This window comes from Vigna angularis, chromosome 2, assembly GCF_016808095.1.
Source record: "Vigna angularis cultivar LongXiaoDou No.4 chromosome 2, ASM1680809v1, whole genome shotgun sequence".
Classification (NCBI taxonomy): Eukaryota; Viridiplantae; Streptophyta; class Magnoliopsida; order Fabales; family Fabaceae; genus Vigna; species Vigna angularis.
The window spans coordinates 15423839-15444379 of record NC_068971.1 but is presented as its reverse complement, the minus strand read 5'-3'; the positions used below and the strand labels follow the sequence as shown (position 1 = coordinate 15444379).

The 20541-nt window shown below is 32.1% G+C and overlaps 1 protein-coding gene across 1 annotated transcript; it reads left to right on the top strand.

Annotated features, from left to right (window-relative positions):
- The first annotated feature begins 8214 nt into the window (after window positions 1-8214).
- LOC108320405 (ERBB-3 BINDING PROTEIN 1) lies at window positions 8215-13848 on the top strand. Its single transcript, XM_017551816.2, has 10 exons — window positions 8215-8403; window positions 8547-8673; window positions 8835-8919; window positions 9034-9183; window positions 9287-9440; window positions 12506-12721; window positions 12799-12935; window positions 13029-13120; window positions 13209-13388; window positions 13537-13848. Exons 2-10 carry the CDS (start codon window positions 8583-8585, stop codon window positions 13614-13616), a joined length of 1185 nt encoding a protein of 394 aa, XP_017407305.1. The 5' UTR covers window positions 8215-8403; window positions 8547-8582; the 3' UTR covers window positions 13617-13848.
- Window positions 13849-20541: the final 6693 nt, after the last annotated feature.

Below are 20541 nucleotides of genomic sequence, written 5' to 3'. Positions count from 1 at the left end.
CTCGAGGAAACAGTTCACAGGATTTGGCAAGAGTCCGATAATGAAGGCAATCTCATCATCTGCAAGGTTTGTTCTGTTTTTCTTTCCTCTAAACCGCAATGGGAAAAGGGTTAATTTGTTTTTGGATTTCAGCTTTCAGAGAAGAGAAAGGTGAGCATTCAGGATTTCAGAGGCAAACATTGATCTCCATCAGAAACTTAGAAGTTGTAAACAAGTTAGGGTTTGAAGAACTTGACGGCAGAGCAAAGAGAATACGAACATAGAGTGAAAGTAAGAAAATTTATCATGGTAAAATTGTAATTTCATTTCTCAAACGGGTAGCGGGTACCCGCGGATACAAATAATGTGATACCCGAATTCGGCCCGTTAACAAGCGGGTATTAAATACTTGTAACGAATTTTACCCGCAGATATTCATGAGTACAAATTTTTCTGTCATTCCTGGTTGTCATATTGTGTTCCGTGATGATCCATATTCCTCTCCTTGGGAATATATTCTATTAGCCGATAATCGATTTAATTTTGTGAGAATTGATTCAATTTTGTTATGACTTCTTTCTATTTGATTTCGCAAAATGAATCATGAAACTTTCTTTACAAGTATTCACTCTTATTTTCTTGTAAATGACCTGATCCAAACATAAGCATTTCTTGCAAATTTGAATTATAGATAGATAATAGAATGTTTTAATTAATGTATTTTACAAATTAATGAATTGAGTTGATTTAATGACTTCTGGAGGAATTAAAAATGTTCTAATTTATATATAATTGTCATTCTAAAAGTAAGTTTAATTAAATCATATATTAAAATTGAAATTAAGTTTAACTTAAAGAATGTGATGAAAGGCATGATTTAGATTGACATGTTAAGATAGGTGTAGGAAAATATGTTAAAAGTGGAAATTTGTATTTGTACGATTATTAAGAAGTTTTTAATCAGTGTATTTGTTTGGAACATTTTATGTTTTTTTGTTCCAAATTTCTTTCAGGTACTTTAAAACCTTTTTATTTTAATATTCTCTGGTCTTTAGATCCGTGCATACGACACGGTTCGTTTTTTGTTTTTATATAAAATTGTGTTAAAACAAATAATATATAACTATTGTTATAGTGATGTATATTTATGAAGATAACATTTAAATTTTGGTAATATGGAATATATGAAATTATTAATGAGAAGTATCTTTTCATTATCATTAATAGTAGTAATATATTATACTAATAATAGTATTCTTAGTAAAAAATAATAGTAGTAACAATATAAGTAATAATAAAAATAATACCGTAGTGTTTAAACATGTATTTTTATTTATAATAGTTAAGTTTGAAATTAGTTTTCCGTATTGTATATATGTAATATATAGTTGTCATGTCATTGGAAAAAATTATGCTTAGACATTACTTATTATTATATTATTAGTACTAATTTATGTTTGTTGAAAAATGATTTTATTTTTTTATATTATCCAATATGTTATTTTAAGATTATCTTTATAAATAGAATTTTTTTAAGATTTAAAAAAATAATGTAAATAATTTATTTATTTAAATAAGTTATATAATAATATAGCAATTAAAAAATTTACAAAACAATATTATAATTAAAATTGAGCTATATATTATATTAAAAATGAAATAGATATACACACGTTTTTAATAAAATAAAATATAGATATACTGTGAAATAGGAACTGATATAAAATAAAAATAACATGAAGTTGTTAATATTAACTTTTTAAAATAAAAGTACTTAATATAAACAAACAAAGATATATTAAAAGATATTAACGTATGGAATCAAATATTATTTTTTTAATAAAAAATTTAAAGTTAAAAAATAACATTTATATATGAATTTGTTGGTTGGTATTGTATAAAAATGACAATAATAAATATTAGTGACTGTGACGTGATATGACTAAAATTTAGAATTATACATTTTAATTGAATATTATATTAAATGAAATTATTTTACTTATGTTTTGTTGGTGTTGTTTGAAAAGTTATCGTATACCAATTATTTGTTAATAATAATAATATAATAATAACTAATATTTATATTGTTAATAATTGTAATAATAATATAGATAATAACACTACTAATATCAAATAATAACAATTATAATGTAATAATAATAAAATAATAATTATTGGTATTAATGATATTAACAATGAAATATCTCATTGTATTTTTAACATTATTACATAAACATCACGAATTCAATAAGAAGATAGCAGTTAACTTAAAAAAGATTATATATAAAATATTATTATAGTTATCAAAACATAACTATAGCACTAAAATATATATACAAGATCCTACACTAATGATAGTTCTATTACATTAATCAACAAGTGAAAAATCAACAAGTGGAAAATTAGAGTTTTTCAAAAGAACAAATATACAAAAATAAATTAAAGTCCTACTCTACGCCTCAATTTCATCACCACTTAGCACTTACTCAACAAACTCATTTACTCACACCATTAAGGTGATCATAATAAACAAGTCAATACACAAACAAAGATAGGAGAATAACTTTTTTTACCAAAGAAACATACATACAATTGAGTTATGAATATAAAATTAAACACAAGTAAATCATACAAATTCTAAGCATACAAACATTAACTCTAGACTTGACTATCAAAATATATGTATTAATGTCAAACTCTGGCAGATTATGCATTTGTGGTGATGATCTCTACTGCTCTATAGAGTCATTGTTAATGGGTTTCACCCTATGATCCACAAGGTTAGTCTATTAACGCCAAATACGTGTTTTAATGTCCAAGGGAATACCAATTTACTCAAATGACTATAAACTTATTTTATCAACTTAACACCAAACCAATCAATTCAATAAATACACAATCATTTTGAACCAACAGATTTAAGCACATGCTTTTAACAAATTCCAGACAAAAACTTCATCACTCAACAAACCATTTAAACAAAATTTCCATAACAGACAATATATTCATATTAAATTCAACATACATCATAGACTAAAAACATATCAATGACTTTAAAATATGGTAGTTAACTTCCCTTACCTGTTAAGCTCAAATTGCTCTATTGTACCTAGAGTGACTCTCTTAACTCAAGGAACTCTATCTGTTTCTACAAACCACAAAATCATGATTATGACATATTGTTAGCACCACTAATCATCAGAAAGTCTTATAGAAAACTTATATGACACATGCGACATAACAATACTCATATGCATGGAAAACACGCAAACTAGAGATAATTATAGAAATTAATTTATTCTTTTGTAAGAATTGATCATATAGACTTGAAGACCTTGCCTCAGTGATTACCAGGTCATGTGCGTGCCCAGTATTCATGAGTGCTCTAAAGATGATGCCAAGATCTCATGGAAGCGGCCCCACTTGATACTCATATAGGTGATTTAATCAAGTGTATACTACAAATCATACACCACTTGTAAGAGAGATGAAGATCATTGAAACCTTTGTTTAAACTAAAATTCTGTCACCACATAGAATTTTAATTACAAAGTTTAACCTTTTAATAATGCAATCTCTAGCACTTTCACACATAAAGGAATGGACATATTTGATTTAAAATCAAATTAGTGCTATCAAAACTAATAAGTGACTTATTTTTACCCATATGAATTTTATTCATGTGATCTCCAATCACAAAGGTTGGGTTATCATTACTTGTTTATTTGCAAGTGACTTAAGTCTCATTCCATTCGATGTTTCTAAGATCATATTTTTTCCTAAGGGTTTTATCAAATGATATGCTATATTCTGTTTTGGCTTCACATAATCAATGGAAATAGTTCAACTCTTTAGTAGTTGCATCACCAAATTATGTCTTAATTATATATGTCTGTTTTTCCATTGTAATTTTTTTTAATTATACCTATTACCGATTGATAATCATAGTGTATTGACACAAATGAAGTCGATTTCATTCTTAGTGGAATATTTGTTAAGAAGTTTTTCAACCACTTAGTCTCACTACCAACCATCTCAAAAGAAACAAACTCATATTTCGTTGTTAATCTAGCAATAATTGTTTGTTTGGTTGATCTTCATGTAATCGCACAACCCCAAGTGTGAATACATAACCATTAATGGATTTTGTCTCATCCAAATATAAGATCCAGTTAGCATCATTGTAGCCTTCTAGTATAGTGTGAAACCCTATTCAATATCATAATCCATTGAATCTCTTAAGTATCTCATAAGCCTTATGTTAAAAAAGAAAGGCTTAGATTCTCACACCAAGAGGGGGGTGAATTGCATGATTCAATTAAGTAAAAACACTTAGCACATTTTTGAAAATTTTTCTTCACAAATTCATCACAACACACTTAAAAAATATTTGTGCAAACACACGAGTTTTAGTCGATTTCACAAATAATGTAATCGACTTAAAACTGTTGTTTTGTCACACTTTAAAGTTCAACTTAAGTGCTTGTGGTTTTTCATTTTTGAAACCTTATATTATGCATACACAGATAAAATCACATATCAATCATAGTGTTATGCATTGATCAACATAATATGTTCACATACACGCTTTAACAAATACAACATAGTAAGCATATAAGCATGTAACATGTAACATAGTACAACCACATGAGTTTTTATTAACTATGTGTTGTCATCATCAAAAACACAAATATCACTGAGATTGTGGGTTCAGCTAAACCTGTGCTCCCCCTATCAACAATCTCAACACCTTATAAGTGCATCATAGTGTTTATAATTTGGACATTAAGTATATCTACTCAGTCTACCTACTGCATAAGCAATATTAGGTCTAGAAAATTAAATTTTTTGCAATTAAGAATAATTTTTCAAATAAATTGAATACAATTAGTATTTACAACCTAAATATTCAAGTTAAATTGTTTGCAAATACATAAATCTATAAAACCTTTTTCATAAAAGAATACAACTCCTACAAAAGTCCAACATTAGTTTTCCTCATCTTTCAACGTCTACACAGCTCCTGAAATATTTGCATCCTATATAACACAAACATTATACGAACATCGCCACACACAAACAAATATGAGTGAGCTAACAAAAGAAAAAAAACATCAAAACATCAATACGACATATTGTTCTCAATCATCTAGTCAATACTATAAACCTATCACATTAACCAAAGTCAATAAGTAGTAAAACTATAATGATCAACCCAATTCTAAACCATACTTTCTGTCTGAGGGAATCATGCCTATACCTACAATCATTACACAGGTTTGCCGTCTAAAAGCAACACATGCCAATATCAACAATCTCTACAATCGTATGTTATCTTCCATACTCCACGACAACAATCCTGTTCACCAAAAAATGGCTAAACTAGGGACATGTTACCATACTTATAATGCACTACAACCACGTAATTCAACAAGGAAATAACTCTTCAACCAGTTAAGAATATTAGTTCTTTACCCAACCAGTAAACAAGTTAATTTCTCATATAATTTAAACACAACATAACTGAGAACTACACCAAAGATATAAAGAACTTATAAATAAAAATGTTTAACGTGTTTATTGTTGTTGCTTCTAAATCAAGTTTCACGATTAAAAGGGCATAAATACCTAAAATTTACACATCTCCATCGCCACAATGTTGGCCAAAGCAAACAGGAAGAGTAACACAATAAAGACCATCGAAAGCTCGGATAATCTTTATATCAACCAACATATTAGTTGCTATTCATACAAATATAGCATTTGGTTTATCATCTTTTCATACCATGACTCATGCCCTCAAGACAAAGCACTCACAATGACATTTATGATTACAGTGAAAGTTCATCAAATAAATAAAGGCATCAAACATCCTCCAGGAAAATTATTTAAACATCTGAAATAACCACAAACAATTTAGTAACAACATAACCATAGCAAAAACAAACATCGTGTACTATTTTACAGTAATTAATAACAGGTTATCACCCCTTACTATAATAGACATCATATGCTCCACCACTAAAGGTCTTAAATCATTTTATAGTTAAAAAAACAAACAAACTTAGGAACCAAGAGTCCATACCCATCACCGCACTGCTTACTTCTCCATGCCAAGGCCATTCAACCAAGCATGACATGTTAAATACATGATTATTTTGTATTTTAGATTAGGCCTTTCAGTTTTTCAATTTTGACAGACTAATGATATAAGTCATGACATGTTTAATTCCTATTCGGGACCTAATTTTATAAGCAGCCTCTAGAACCACAACAATATAACAAAATTATATCATCCTCGAGACACACTCTAACTCGAATTCAATTGGAATAATAACACACTATACTTATTTCATCGAAAATATCATTGATGTTTATCAATACATCTATATCAATGGGAAGATTCATACGAGCACATAAGTACAAAGGATGCACAATTATCATATATCAATAAACTAATCAAACACACAAAGCGTTAACTCCTCATACCTTGTCCGAAATCCTCGCGACAACTCTCGATTCCAACCTTTGCTTCTCTTGCTCTCCAACTCTCACGTTCACCCTTTGCCTCACATAACTTATTCTCTCGGTGCCTTCTACTCACCTTTTTGGTTTCTCACTCGAGCATTGAATGCTCACACTCTCTCTCAACACACACATACCCTTCCCCCTTCCCCCCTCCCCTCCCCTACATTTGTCTTAGAATTTATGAGTTTTGAAGAAAAAGAAAAAGATGAGAGAATGACAAGGTTTTAGGTTTCAAAGGTTGAAGAAGAGAATGGATTCTTACTTCACTCTCGCGATTTTGTTTTAGCCCAAAAGCAAAACTACAGTTTTGGCTTCAATAAGGTTTAAAGTCAGGCCCTCGCGCCATTACCACATGCACACAACACATACCACTACACCAACTCATTTTGTTTGATTATATTACCAACTATTAACCTTCTAAGTTATTTCATTTCACATATAGCATATTTTCATTTTTAATGCAAACGATTTATGTTTCAAACCACATATCACTTGCATACAAGACTTTCACACCACCACGATAAACTCTAACTAATTAATCACATGATACTAAAAAACCTTATTTCAAATATTCTTATAACTAACTTATGCATATAATAACACTAATTTTCCATATCTTACCATTAACATAAAAAATTATAGAAGATAGTTACTGTTAGTGCTGTCAAAATTGGTTAGAATCCGTGGGTCAACCTGGCCCACCATGGGTTCGGGCTAGGTTGGGATTGAAAATAATGAAATTTTCTTATACAAGTTAATTTTTAACCTGACTCACCCGGGTTGGCTCACCAATCCACCTCGTTTAATTTAATTATTAATTATTAATTATTTTATGTTTCAATATTATTTGTTAACATTTTTTTTATTGTATTGTAAAGGAGAATAAAGAAAAAAATATTTCAAGAGAGAAAAATATTATAAATTAATCCATTTAAGACTCCAATCTTATAAATGGATAAGTGAAACAAAATTATCAATATTATAAACTTATTTATTCGTTTTTTGAGTTTGTTTTTGGATTACATTTGAGTTGTATGTTACTTTTTTTTATATTTTGAATTGTCTTTGGAGTTTAAATTATTTTAAACTTAAATTTTATTAAATTTGAATTACAAAAAAATTGTATTTTTTATTAAAAAAATATAATTAAGTGAGCCAGTGAACCAACCGTTGACCCACAAAACCAAGTTTAAATTTGTTCGACTCGCTAATAAATGAACCGAGTTAAGTCGGTTCACTAAGTAATCAACCCGTAGTGGGTCGGGCTGAGTGTCTGTTTGGATAGCACTAGATACTCTAAGTTTAAAGATAAAATAATAAAAAGATATATTTAAAAAACAATTAAATCTCCGTTAATTATTATAAACTTATTTTAATAAGTAAAAAAAAATGAGTAAAATACTAAGAAAACTTGTACAACAAAAAAAATCAACTAAAATATAATTTTTATTTATTAAAGGTAAAATGAAAGTAAGATGGTCAGGAAAAAAAATAGTTAGAAAAATATATCATCTTTATTTTTTATATTATAAATTATAGATAAATAAATAAGCAATTATAATTTCAAAATGAAACTGTAAGAAAATTTAGAAAATATATCAATAAAATAAATAAGTAGAACAATGTATTTGTTGTTAATTAATATAGACAAATAAAAAAAACAATAATAGAAGATATATAGTGTGTAAGAAAAACCCTACTCGAACGAAGCTTGTATTGTTGCAATGAAAGTGAAAAATCCTATTTAAGCCAAAGCAACCTCAGGGTGTAACCCTAGTTCCACTAAGCCACCCTCCATTTGTCTTAGCAACACATCCCCTTTTCCATTTCCATTCCAAAAACCCTTAACTTATTCACTCATTCTTCAGCACTTTGTCATCTTCAACCCTCTTCACTGTGAGTTACTTCAAATTCAATCAATTTTCCAACTTTTCATCTGGATATTCGTTCTTTCTTCGATTTTATTCTCTTTCACGACCCAATTGGATTTATCTTTTGTTTTCTTTATTGTTTTTTCCCGTTTCATTTGGGTGTTCCAGTGGTTACACACAGAGGGGCCACAGAGTTGTGCCGCCATGTCCGACGAGGAAAGGGAGGAGAAGGAGTTGGATCTTTCTTCTGCCGAAGTGGTCACCAAATACAAGACAGCTGCTGAGATCGTTAACAGTATGTTCCTCACACTTTTTAATATCTTTGGTTTGTAAAATTCTTTCTAGGGTCTTGGTGTTGCTTACATTGGACACAATTTTCTTTTGGGAAGTCGGCTTACATTTCCTGTTTTTCTTAAATTTTGATGTTTTGTTTCTGTATTCCTCTTCGATTTACAGAGGCCTTGAAGCTTGTTATTTCGGAATGTAAACCTAAGACCAAGATTGTGGATATTTGTGAGAAAGGGGATTCATATATTAGAGAGTAAGCTTATATTTATTTCTATTTTAACCTGTGTACATGTTATCTCTTATTTTTTGTTTTTCATTTCTTTTTATACTTGTAGAATTTTGCTAATAGTTGTTGTTCCTTGTCTAGGCAAACTGGAAATGTGTACAAGAATGTGAAGAGGAAGATTGAGAGAGGAGTTGCTTTTCCTACATGTATATCAGTAAACAATGTAGTCTGCCATTTCTCTCCACTAGCCAGTGATGAGGCAGTGTTCGAAGAAGGTGATATATTGAAAATGTAAGATATTCAGATCATGAATTTGTGATGTGTGGCGGGAAAATGGAGTCTGTGGTTTTTGTTATTACTTAGAAGTTAATGTTTATTTCTTTGGTTGGTGCAGTGATATGGCTTGTCATATAGATGGTTTCATTGCTGCTGTGGCTCACACCCATGTACTTCAGGAAGGTCCTATCACAGGAAGGGCAGCAGATGTCATTGCTGCTGCAAATACTGCTGCAGAGGTGGCCTTGAGGCTTGTCAGGCCAGGAAAGAAGGTGATCAATTGTAACTAGTTTTTATTGTAGTTGCATCTTTGTAATGAGTTGATTTGGATTTTACTACATATTGCCTTTCTTGAGTGTGCCTGTCGTTGATGGTTGTAAATTCAAGTGTCATGTTAGCATTAAAGTTGGAGAGAAATTTGTTTGGTTCATGTGTATTATTTGAAGGAATTTCATTGCTCTGTTATGTGCCTTGTTGATTTTGATCTCTAAATGATGCAAACTGTCTTGAGCTATGGATTAACTCCGATGAAGCTTAATTGTCATAGTTACACTGATAGAGGTCATTTATGGTTTTTCTTCCAAAGACTTGATTTAATTTTGTTCTGATTGAAATTGGTTTATATCTCTCTGATTTCTTTCCAGTTTACCATGTTCTCTTAAAATTATCCTAACGTGGTTTATGTTATATTGTAATTTGATCAATTTTTCTCTGTATGATGAAGAAATCATAGGCTATGGATGAACTCCAATGAAGCCTGTTTCTGTCATAGTTACACTGACAGAGAATTGTTGATTTTCTATTCCATTGTGTTATTTTACCTTCTTGTTGGATGTTATCATGCACTGTCGTCAAATACTTGTTTGCCTTATAAATTAATTTTTATTCTGATGAATTTTGCAAAAACTATAAATTTGATTTTTCTTTCCAAATCCGCTGTACAACTATCTTGTTATGATCCATAATAACATTGGATTGTGAATTTATGAACTGATCTCTACAAGATGAAGAAATCATAGGCTATGGTTTAACTCCAATGATGCCTCTTTTTGTCATAGTTACACTGATAGGGAGAATCGTTCGTTCTCTATTCTATATATGTACCATGAGGGTTGTTTCATTTTTACGTGTAATATGACTTTTTCTCAAGTTTTTGGGGGCATTTTTGGTTGTTGACTATGATTATATATTAAAGGTTTGCGGTATCCTTTACCTCATAATCTCTTCATATACTTCTAACAGTACTGTAATTGTCTCTTTATTTAGATTCATGACTGTATATGTGGAATTTAACATTTGTAGCAAATTAATTATAACAAAAGCAACTTTGCCGAGGCAATCAGTACCATATTGGTTTCCTCTTTTCCCTGTTGCTGATACTAGAATTGGCTAAATTTTTTTCATGGCTGTACTGATGTATTCAGTCAGTGCGCTTGTCTAGTATAGCCAACATACTATGTACTAAATTCATTACTTAGTACTTGTTCTTTACTTGTATGTATTCCATATACGTAACATGTTACTGCTATATGCCTCTCTTTTTAGACTTGACAATCTTTGCTTACATTCTGATATTTGTATAAAGTTTTTAAGGTTATATTAAAGGCAACTTTGCTGAGGTGATCGGTTCCATATTGGTTTCTTCTTTTCCCTGTTTCTGATACTAGAATTGGCTGAAAATTGTTTCATGGTTGTGCTGATCTATACTGTCGGTGCACTTGTTTATTATAGCCAACATACATTACTTATTCTTTACTTGTCTGATCATCCCTTAATATATTTTCTGATGATGTTACTGTAGTTTGCTTCGCTTTTTAGCCTTTCCAGTCTATGCTCTGATTTTGATATTTGTATCAAATGTGTATAATTAAGGCAACTTTGCCGAGGTGATCATTACCATATTGGTTTCCTCTTTTCCCTGTTGCTGATACTAGAATTGGCTGAAAATAGTTTTATAGTTGTGCTGATTTATATAGTCAGCACACTTTGTAGCCAACATAATTCTGTTAAAACCATTACGTATCTTTTACCTGAGTGTAATCCTATAGTATACTTTTTCAATGTAACTATTATTTGCCTCTCTTTTTAGTCATTTCTGTGTGTATTTGTTGCAAATGTTTAAAACTATACTAAAGGCAACTTTGCCGAGGTGATCATTACCATATTGGTTTCCTCTTTTCCCTGTTGCTGATACTAGAATTGGCTGAAAATAGTTTTATAGTTGTGCTGATTTATATAGTCAGCACACTTTGTAGCCAACATAATTCTGTTAAAACCATTACGTATCTTTTACCTGAGTGTAATCCTATAGTATACTTTTTCAATGTAACTATTATTTGCCTCTCTTTTTAGTCATTTCTGTGTGTATTTGTTGCAAATGTTTAAAACTATACTAAAGGCAACTTTGCCGAGGTGATCATTACCATATTGGTTTCCTCTTTTCCCTGTTGCTGATACTAGAGTTGGCTGAAAATAGTTTTATAGTTGTGCTGATTTATATAGTCAGCACACTTTGTAGCCAACATAATTCTGTTAAAACCATTACGTATCTTTTACCCGAGTGTAATCCTATAGTATACTTTTTCAATGTAACTATTATTTGCCTCTCTTTTTAGTCATTTCTGTGTGTATTTGTTGCAAATGTTTAAAACTATACTAAAGGCAACTTTGCCGAGGTGATCATTACCATATTGGTTTCCTCTTTTCCCTGTTGCTGATACTAGAGTTGGCTGATAATAGTTTTATAGTTGTGCTGATTTATATAGTCAGCACACTTTGTAGCCAACATAATTCTGTTAAAACCATTACGTATCTTTTACCTGAGTGTAATCCTATAGTATACTTTTTCAATGTAACTATTATTTGCCTCTCTTTTTAGTCATTTCTGTGTGTATTTGTTGCAAATGTTTAAAACTATACTAAAGGCAACTTTGCCGAGGTGATCAGTACCATATTGACTTCCTCTTTTCCCTGTTGCTGATATTAGAGTTGGCTAAAAATGGTTTCACACTTGTGCTCGTTTAAGTAGTCAGTTCTCATGTCTATTATGGCCAACATAAGTCTCTTTTAAAACCAATACTTTTCACTTCTATTGCAGAACTATAAAAGTGCGCAACAGTTTTGTGTGGATTGAATGCATACCATTTATAAAAACCTTTAGACTAAGGAAAACTTTACTATAATGATTAAAAGGATATTGATTTCCTCTTCTCCCTGTTGCCTAGTTTAAAGTAAGCTTGGAATACTGATTTCCTATTATTGTGAGAATTATTGGCTATTTTAACTAGCAAAATATTGAAATTAATGTGAGCACATCAATGATCTTCATTTTTTACAGAACAAGGATGTTACTGAAGCAATTCAAAAGGTTGCTGCTGCCTATGACTGTAAAATTGTTGAAGGTGTTCTTAGTCACCAAATGAAGCAGTTTGTTATTGATGGGAATAAAGTTGTGCTTAGTTTGTTTAATCCGGACACAAGGGTTGAAGAAGCAGAGTTTGAGGAGAATGAAGTTTATGCTATAGATATAGTAACAAGCACAGGGGATGGCAAGGTAGCATAACTATATCAACATGTTACCCAGTAAGATACATCAAATGCTTGATAAAGTAATTTTTTTTTCTCTTGTAGCCTAAGTTATTGGATGAGAAGCAGACAACTATTTACAAGAGGGCTGTTGACAAGAGTTATCATCTGAAGATGAAAGCTTCTAGGTTTATTTTTAGTGAGATAAGTCAAAAGTTTCCAATCATGCCATTCTCTGCTAGGTAACCCGGCTACTTTCAATGTTTAATACTGTCTCTGTTGTTCTAATTCTGATTCTCTTCGTTTGTCTTAAAAGTTCATTTGTATTTTAATAGAGCTTTGGAAGAGAAAAGAGCTCGTCTGGGTTTAGTTGAATGTGTCAACCATGAACTCTTGCAGCCATATCCTGTTCTGCACGAAAAGCCTGGTAAAATTCCTTTGGCTAGTACCATAACTAAATAACCAAGTTGTCATTTATTTAAGCCTTGCCATGCATTATTTTGTTTGTTTTTCAGGTGATTATGTCGCACACATCAAATTCACAGTCTTGTTAATGCCAAATGGGTCTGATCGAGTCACATCTCATCCACTCCAAGAAATGCAGCCTACAAAATCAATTGATGATCCTGATATCAAGGCCTGGCTAGCCTTGGGCACGAAAACAAAGAAGAAAGGTGGTGGAAAGAAGAAAAAAGGTAGGTGGGAAGGGCATGTTGCTGTTCTATTATACGTTGTTTTGCCTCCTGCTTTTATGTTATTGAACAGAAAATTTACCTTTCTAAGGTTTTAATGTTCCTTGTTTTGAATGGCTCAACAAATAAGAGTGCTTGGTTGTTTGCATAGGTAAGAAAGGGGACAAGGTAGATGAGTCAGTTGAAGCTGAGCCTATGGACTCAACAAACGGGGCTACTCCTCAAGATTGAGTTATCCCAGTCCTCCAGAAAAAATGAAAGAAGATTTTCATTTCATTTTCGAGCCTCCTTTTTCAAATTTGGTACATTGTTCACCAAATTGTATTTTTCTTGGATATGAATTTTAGTATAGTATCCTGACATTAATTCTAACTGTAATTTTACCTTTGAACATTTTAGTTATAGGCGTGGGACTGTTTCTGAACCGGTTTGAAAAGAATATGTTTCGAGCTGATTTCTATAATCAGTCCAGTTTTGAAACTTTTTGTTTGTGAGAAAATTTTATTCCGGTATTCCAAAGTTGCAGCTTTTTAGATGCGTGTTTCAAGGCTGGACTAGATTGAAAATAGCAGAACAGGTTTTTTATAACAAGGAGCTAGAGAAATCATCTTCCACCAACTTTGGTACGTGTTGGTGTTCTTTTCAAACCTTCCCTGTAATTTCCAAATCTTTTGTTTTGTTTAAATTACTTGTAATATGAAAGTAATAGATTTATGTTAAAAAGGTTATGTTGAAGTTAACTAAAATTATTGTGAATTCAATTCATATTGATGCACTTTCGAAAAAAACTAAGGCATTTTTTACTGGTAGAGTTGAGGGGTTCCCAAATTCCCTGTGGATCCTTGATGAAAAGCAGTTTACAGAGTCTCTTAGAAACCAAACAAAGCATTATAATTGATATAACAATAAGAGAAGAAGTAAATTAGAGAGGAGAAAAAGGCTATGTTTGTTGGCTTGGATCACAAATGTTCTAGAAAGGATCAATTGAAATTGAAATGCAATCCAGAATTTGTAATATAAATTATATGTACTTAAAAAATATTTTTTAAACATTCATCGTGTTAACGTGTTTGTCATCTGTCAAATTTTCATTTATTGTGAACATTATGTTAACAACGTCAATTAATATTTTTATTTAATTTGTTATTTTGACAATTTATGGATTAAAATAATTTATAAAAATAGAAATTAATATTAAAAAATTGATGTAATTTAGCAAAGGAATAATCTCTATATAAGAAGTTGATGAAAAATAATGAAAATTCGTATTAAAATTATTATGCAATTCTGATAAATTTGATATTTTAGTATTTGAAGATTCGTTTTAGAACATTGTTATGATTAAAAATTACGGGACATTCAAGAAAAATATGCCATATATGTCCGCGAGAGTGTAAGTTATGTTAAGTGATTTTATAGTTTATCCCACTTTTACTGAACAATTCAATTTCGAATGATAAATCATTAGGTGTGCCTTTGGAAAAGTATTTGTGTGAAACTACATTATAAAATGACAATTTTGAATAGATGAAGAAAGAAGCTAATGTTATTTTCACAATAGCCATTTGTTTCGTGATTACTACTTGCCCTTCACATGTTAAGGATTAAAATATCTCCTTTTGTAAGAGTTAGACTTTAAATTTAGTTCTTAGTGTTTTGTTAGAATCCACAACTTCTTTCATTTTTTTTTAAATCTTTCAAATCAACTTTATAATTTTAAAATGTCATAAAATAAACCCACAACTTTTCTCAACCTTTATTCCAAAACATCTAGTCACCAAATGCTAGTTGTTTATATACTCTTTATATAGAGGTGAATTTCTAATACCTCAGCGTTACGAAGACACCAAGACATAAATACAGCATAAATCATAAATAAGGAATCTTATTAACAACATTATCGACACCATACCTCAGCTTTACGAAGAAATAGATGGATTATTTATCTGAATTTTCTCATACCATTATTATGTAATACATAATTAGAAATCACTATTTAAATATTCCATGATGATAGAAAGAATATAATAATAAAGATATAATAATCATTTTAAAGATTATGGAAATGAGGAAGAAAACAAAAAGACAATTTAATCTAAATATGAATTATATGGGTTGATTTACTTGAAATTCATTTGTCACCCATATAATACGTGTTCGCTTGTTGCACATTTGTTTACGGGACATAAATTAATTTTTTCAAAATATAGTCTAATTCTAATTTATCTAGATTGGACCAATAATTCATATTGATTAAATTAATTAAATTTGAATTTTTTCTCAAATCCCATTTAAATTGGATCAAGCCTAAGTTAAATTCACTTTGTTGATTAGATTAAATATAACTTGACCAATATACTTGATCATTAGGTCTATTAGACATTCACTGAGTGTTGTAAATGTTAATAAAAAGCATAAATAAATTATATTTTTTGAAGCGTGTCCTACCTACGATGTGTTGCTTTAGGATATATCATGAACTTCTTGGATTTTTTGATAAACTAAAAAATTAACAAAAAAATATCTTAAATAGTAAATAACCTAGGATTTAGTAAGGAGACAAAAAGAGAATGAGAGAGAAGATGAAAAGGAAAGAAAATAACCCATATATAACATGAACTTCTCGAATTTTCTAAGAAACTAAAAAACTAGCAATAAATTATCTTAAAGAGTAAATAACTTAGGATTTAATAAGGAGAGAGAAAGAGAATCAGAGAGATGTAAAGGAAAGAAAAAAATGTGTGGTGTTTCTTCGAGGAAAGTATGAGCTCCTGTTTATAAACCCACGAAGGAACCGCTCATTTCTTTGACTTGTGGAGAAGAAACACAACGTTTAATATTAGTTGTTGCGATCCTTAAGGTTGAAATTGGGTAAGATCTGTACGGTTAAAAAGACCCTTGCGATTAAATCTATGCAACACAATAGATTTACACGTTAGGAGGATAAGATAAAACTTTTGTGCATGAATTGTGAAAAGGTGGAGTTGTTGAGAAATTTAGGTGTCTTCCATGATTCGTGACAACCAATTCGGAGATGAAGCGATTAAGGTCACACCCTTAAATACTTGTAGGACACTTCCTCTAGGTTGAGTCATATAAATTTCTTCCTCTAACTCACAATTTAGAAAAGTGGTTTTAACATCTATTTGGTGTATCACTAGTTTATGAATATAGAGCTAACAATACCTGAATAGAGGAAATCCTAATCAAAGGGGAAAAAGTATCAAAGTAATCTATGTTGAGTTTTCGGGTAGAACCTTTTGCTACTAATATTGCCTTATACTTCTCTATGGATCCATCAGAATGATATTTTTTCTTAAAGATTCACTTAAAACCAATGAGTTTCGCTTTTTTTTTTGGCAAATCTATTAAGGTACAAGTATTACTTTTCTTAATTGATTCAATTTCAATCATAATGACCTTATCCCAATGTGTTGCATCAGGAGAAATAACAAGTTCTGAAAAACTTGTTGGATCCTTTTCAACTAGATAAGTATAAAAGTAATCTCCAAACGAAGTTTTCGTCCTCTATCTTTCACTTCTTCTCAAATCCTCACACATGACATCATTATTAGTATTTGAGCTTATTTACTTGGATGGTCCCACTTTGGGGACAATGTGTCAACTCGGACCCCACTTTTTAAAAAGTTTCAATTTCGTCCTTAAATTTGTTAATATGCATCAACCAAGTCCTTAGTGTTAGTTTTCCAGAAACGATGTTAGCAGCAAGGTGACGTGGCAAAGGAAAACATATACATGTCAAAATTTATAATTATACAGTGGAGAGGTTAAAAGGTCTGCAAGACATTCGTAAAGCTTAGTTAAGTGTATACTCAACAAGACATCTAGAGAGCTCGACAAAGTGCTTCGAGAAGTCACATAACTAAGTGTTAAAATAGAATGACTCAATTTCTCACACCAAAACGGGGGGGGGGGGGGGGGGGGGGGGGGGGGGGGGGGGGGGGGGGGGGGGGGGGGGGGAGGGTTGAATTGGTGATAAAATCTTTTTCACAAAATGTGTTGCCTTTACACTTTTCTTGAATCACAAGGTAAATATTAACAATGCAGCGGAAACTTAATCGAATATGCAAAGAACTTAATTGAATGAATAAAAGAGAGTATGGATCAGAAAATTCAAACGCTGTGTTTTTATACTGGTTCGACCAAGCCTACATCCAGTGTCCTTCAAACCACAAGAAGAAAATGCACTATAAAGATCAAGGTTTTTACAACAAGGTTTTATAGAGACCTCACGTCAAAAATATAAAACACCTCTCTAACTCTCTAATCTAATATAGGTAGTAAACAACAAGACTAGTAGCAAGAACACCATCTTCTGCTGTCTAACCCTTTGAGACACCCCCAAGTCAAGAACACCACCGTTCTTCTTCCTGTAATTTGACTAAATTTTGTGTTTTCATGTATTTGAGGTTTGGTTTTGTGAGCATTTCATTCCTCCCGAAGGTCCTATAGAGATATTTCCTAGAATATTGCATTGGTTGAATAAAAATGTGGGTGACAACTTCATCAGATGTGTTATGGAGACGAGTGTGGTATGTGGTTTGTTGTTTGAGTTTTGTATGTTGTAGTATATTCAGTGATCTTTGTTGATAAAATCAAGGCTTAATAGCCTCTTTTGTCCTCGGTTTTACTCGATTATGTCAATTTGGTCCCTGGTTTTAAAAAAGTGTCAACTTGGTCCTCACTTATTAAATTTTGCATCAAAATTGTCCCTTCCGTTAAATAAAAATAAATGGCGTTAAGGATGGATGATCTGACAGAAGTCGTGACATTTTTAAATTGTATGCGTGGTGACGTGTTTAGTATTTCCTTTAATTATAATTAATTTGGATTAATCTTTTTCTTTTAATTACTTTTAATTATAATTAATGTGATAGTTAAGAATGACATCCCATTTCTCAGATCAAATCTTTTTCTTCTTCTAAAAAGAGTGTTGCAGTTAGTAATGGATAATCAGCAATGGCGTCCCACTCCTCCACCGAATATCTATCCCACTTGCTCCCTCTCTCACTTCCCCTTCTGCCCCGCTCCGCCTCCCACACCCTATCACCACCCCCACCCCCCAAACCCCTCTTTCTTATGCCCCCGCCAACCCAAATTTCCAAATGGTTGTGTTGCGATTTATCCGTTCTGGTTTGGTTCTCTTGCTTTGCAGGTCTGAGGAGGCATGATGTTGATGCGCGATGAAGATTCTTGCGGTGGGGATGGTTTCTACGTGATTACGGTTCTACAATTTGGGGCTCTTTTCGATTGGGGTTTTGGATGACGCTATGGTTGCTGCACGACGCTGGTTGTGTTCTTGAGCGTGGTTGAGGTGCCGCTGTCGACGACCGATGGAGAAGAGACCTTCATTTTTTATTTCCACTATGAAGGAGACCTCTTTGATTATGACAAAAACAACGAGGCTTACTCTCATTTTCTACACTCCGTGGACTCTTTCTTACTTTCGCGTGATAGAGACCAACCCCTCCACAGATTTCGCCTCAGACCTGACTCTACCTCTGGTCATCTTGTAAGTATCCAGACATGGATCACGACTGTAGTCAGTGGAAGCATTCGACACCTCGACCTCCATTTCGATTTTGGTTGTGCAGAAGGGAGAAGGTGTGGGAGAAGGTGGTGGAGCTGAAAGTCTCGGTGACGAAGAAGGCGAAGGACGTTTTGGCGGGGGAGAAGATTGATCTGGCGGAGGTGGCGACAGAGAAAGGGGAGGTGGTGGAGAAGTAGAAGGGGTAGGTGGTGGAGAAGTAAAAGGAGTTGGTGGTGGCAGTGAATGAACCAGCGTTTGTGGAGGAGGGGAATTCTCCGGTGCCGGCAGAGGAGATTTTTTCGGCGGAGATACGGTAGGTGGAGGAGAAGAGATTTCTAGGGATGGTGGTAACGTTGATGGTGATGGTAAAGGCGATGACTGTGAAGGCTACGATGGCGATTCCGAGGATGGCGGAGACTCTGCGTTGTCCGATGACTGCTGCAACGAGGACGTTGGCGGAGGCAAAGCCATAATGAAATTCGACATAGGCGAGCATAAGGTTAAAGTAAATAAAGGTTAAAGTTTAAAGGGTATTTTGTAATTAAAAAAGTTGTGGAGAGGTGCAGGGAGATTTAGGGAGGTTAAAGTTTAAAGGGTATTTTGTAATTAAAAAAGTTTAAAGGGTATTTTGTATCCAAAAGCACTCCTAAATTCCATCTCTGCACTCATTCTCTGACACGTCAGCATAAATATATCTACAAAATGTCACGTCTTCTGCCATAGCATCCATCTTTAACGCCGTTTATTTCTATTTAACGGAGGGGACAATTTTGATGCAAAATTTAATAAGTGAAGACCAAGTTGACACTTTTTTAAAATCAAGGACCAAATTGACACAATCGAGCAAAACTTGGGACAAAAGAGGCTATTAAGCCTAAAATCAATGTTTGTATACTATGTTAATTATTGTTAATTTTCAGGTGGGTGATGATGTTGGTGCTTCAAGCAAGGAGACATTTTCATGCAAAGTTAGAGAGGTTAAGAAAGAGGACCAACAAACACTGAAAAACTAAAAACAAACAAAGCATAGAGAAAGTTTTATGCGCACTTTAGAGGAACAAGAATCTCTAATTGAAGAATTAGAAACAGGCAGAGTTGGCTGAAGAGAAGAATAAACAGAGGAATAAAGATGATGGTGGACACAGTACGCCTCGTGAAGAATCCCACATGAACACTCCCTTTGTAAGCTCGGGAGGCATTTACACCAACCAACTGACTGTATAGAGGTTTATGAGGATCATATCAAGAAAGCGATACAAGAGTAGAGCCCTTATAACTCCGTACACTGCAAATAGGGAGAAAAATGAGTGATTTGTGTATTTAGTTGTTATAGAAAGTAAAAGATCATTGTACATAGATGAACAAAACAATGTATTGTAACATTTTTTTTAATGTTAATGAAGATGGATCTTGATTTACATTCATTATTGTGAATGTTATTTGAAGTGTTATTCCTTTCCCTATTGGCATTGTCAAATGAGTTGTTGTTTGGAATGTTAAAAACAAAGTGTCCAATATGATTGAGGAATTGAAAAAGTTTTATTGGATTTCAGGAATGTACAGGGTATTCTGACACTTGTATTCGATTACAAGAACCCTGCAAAA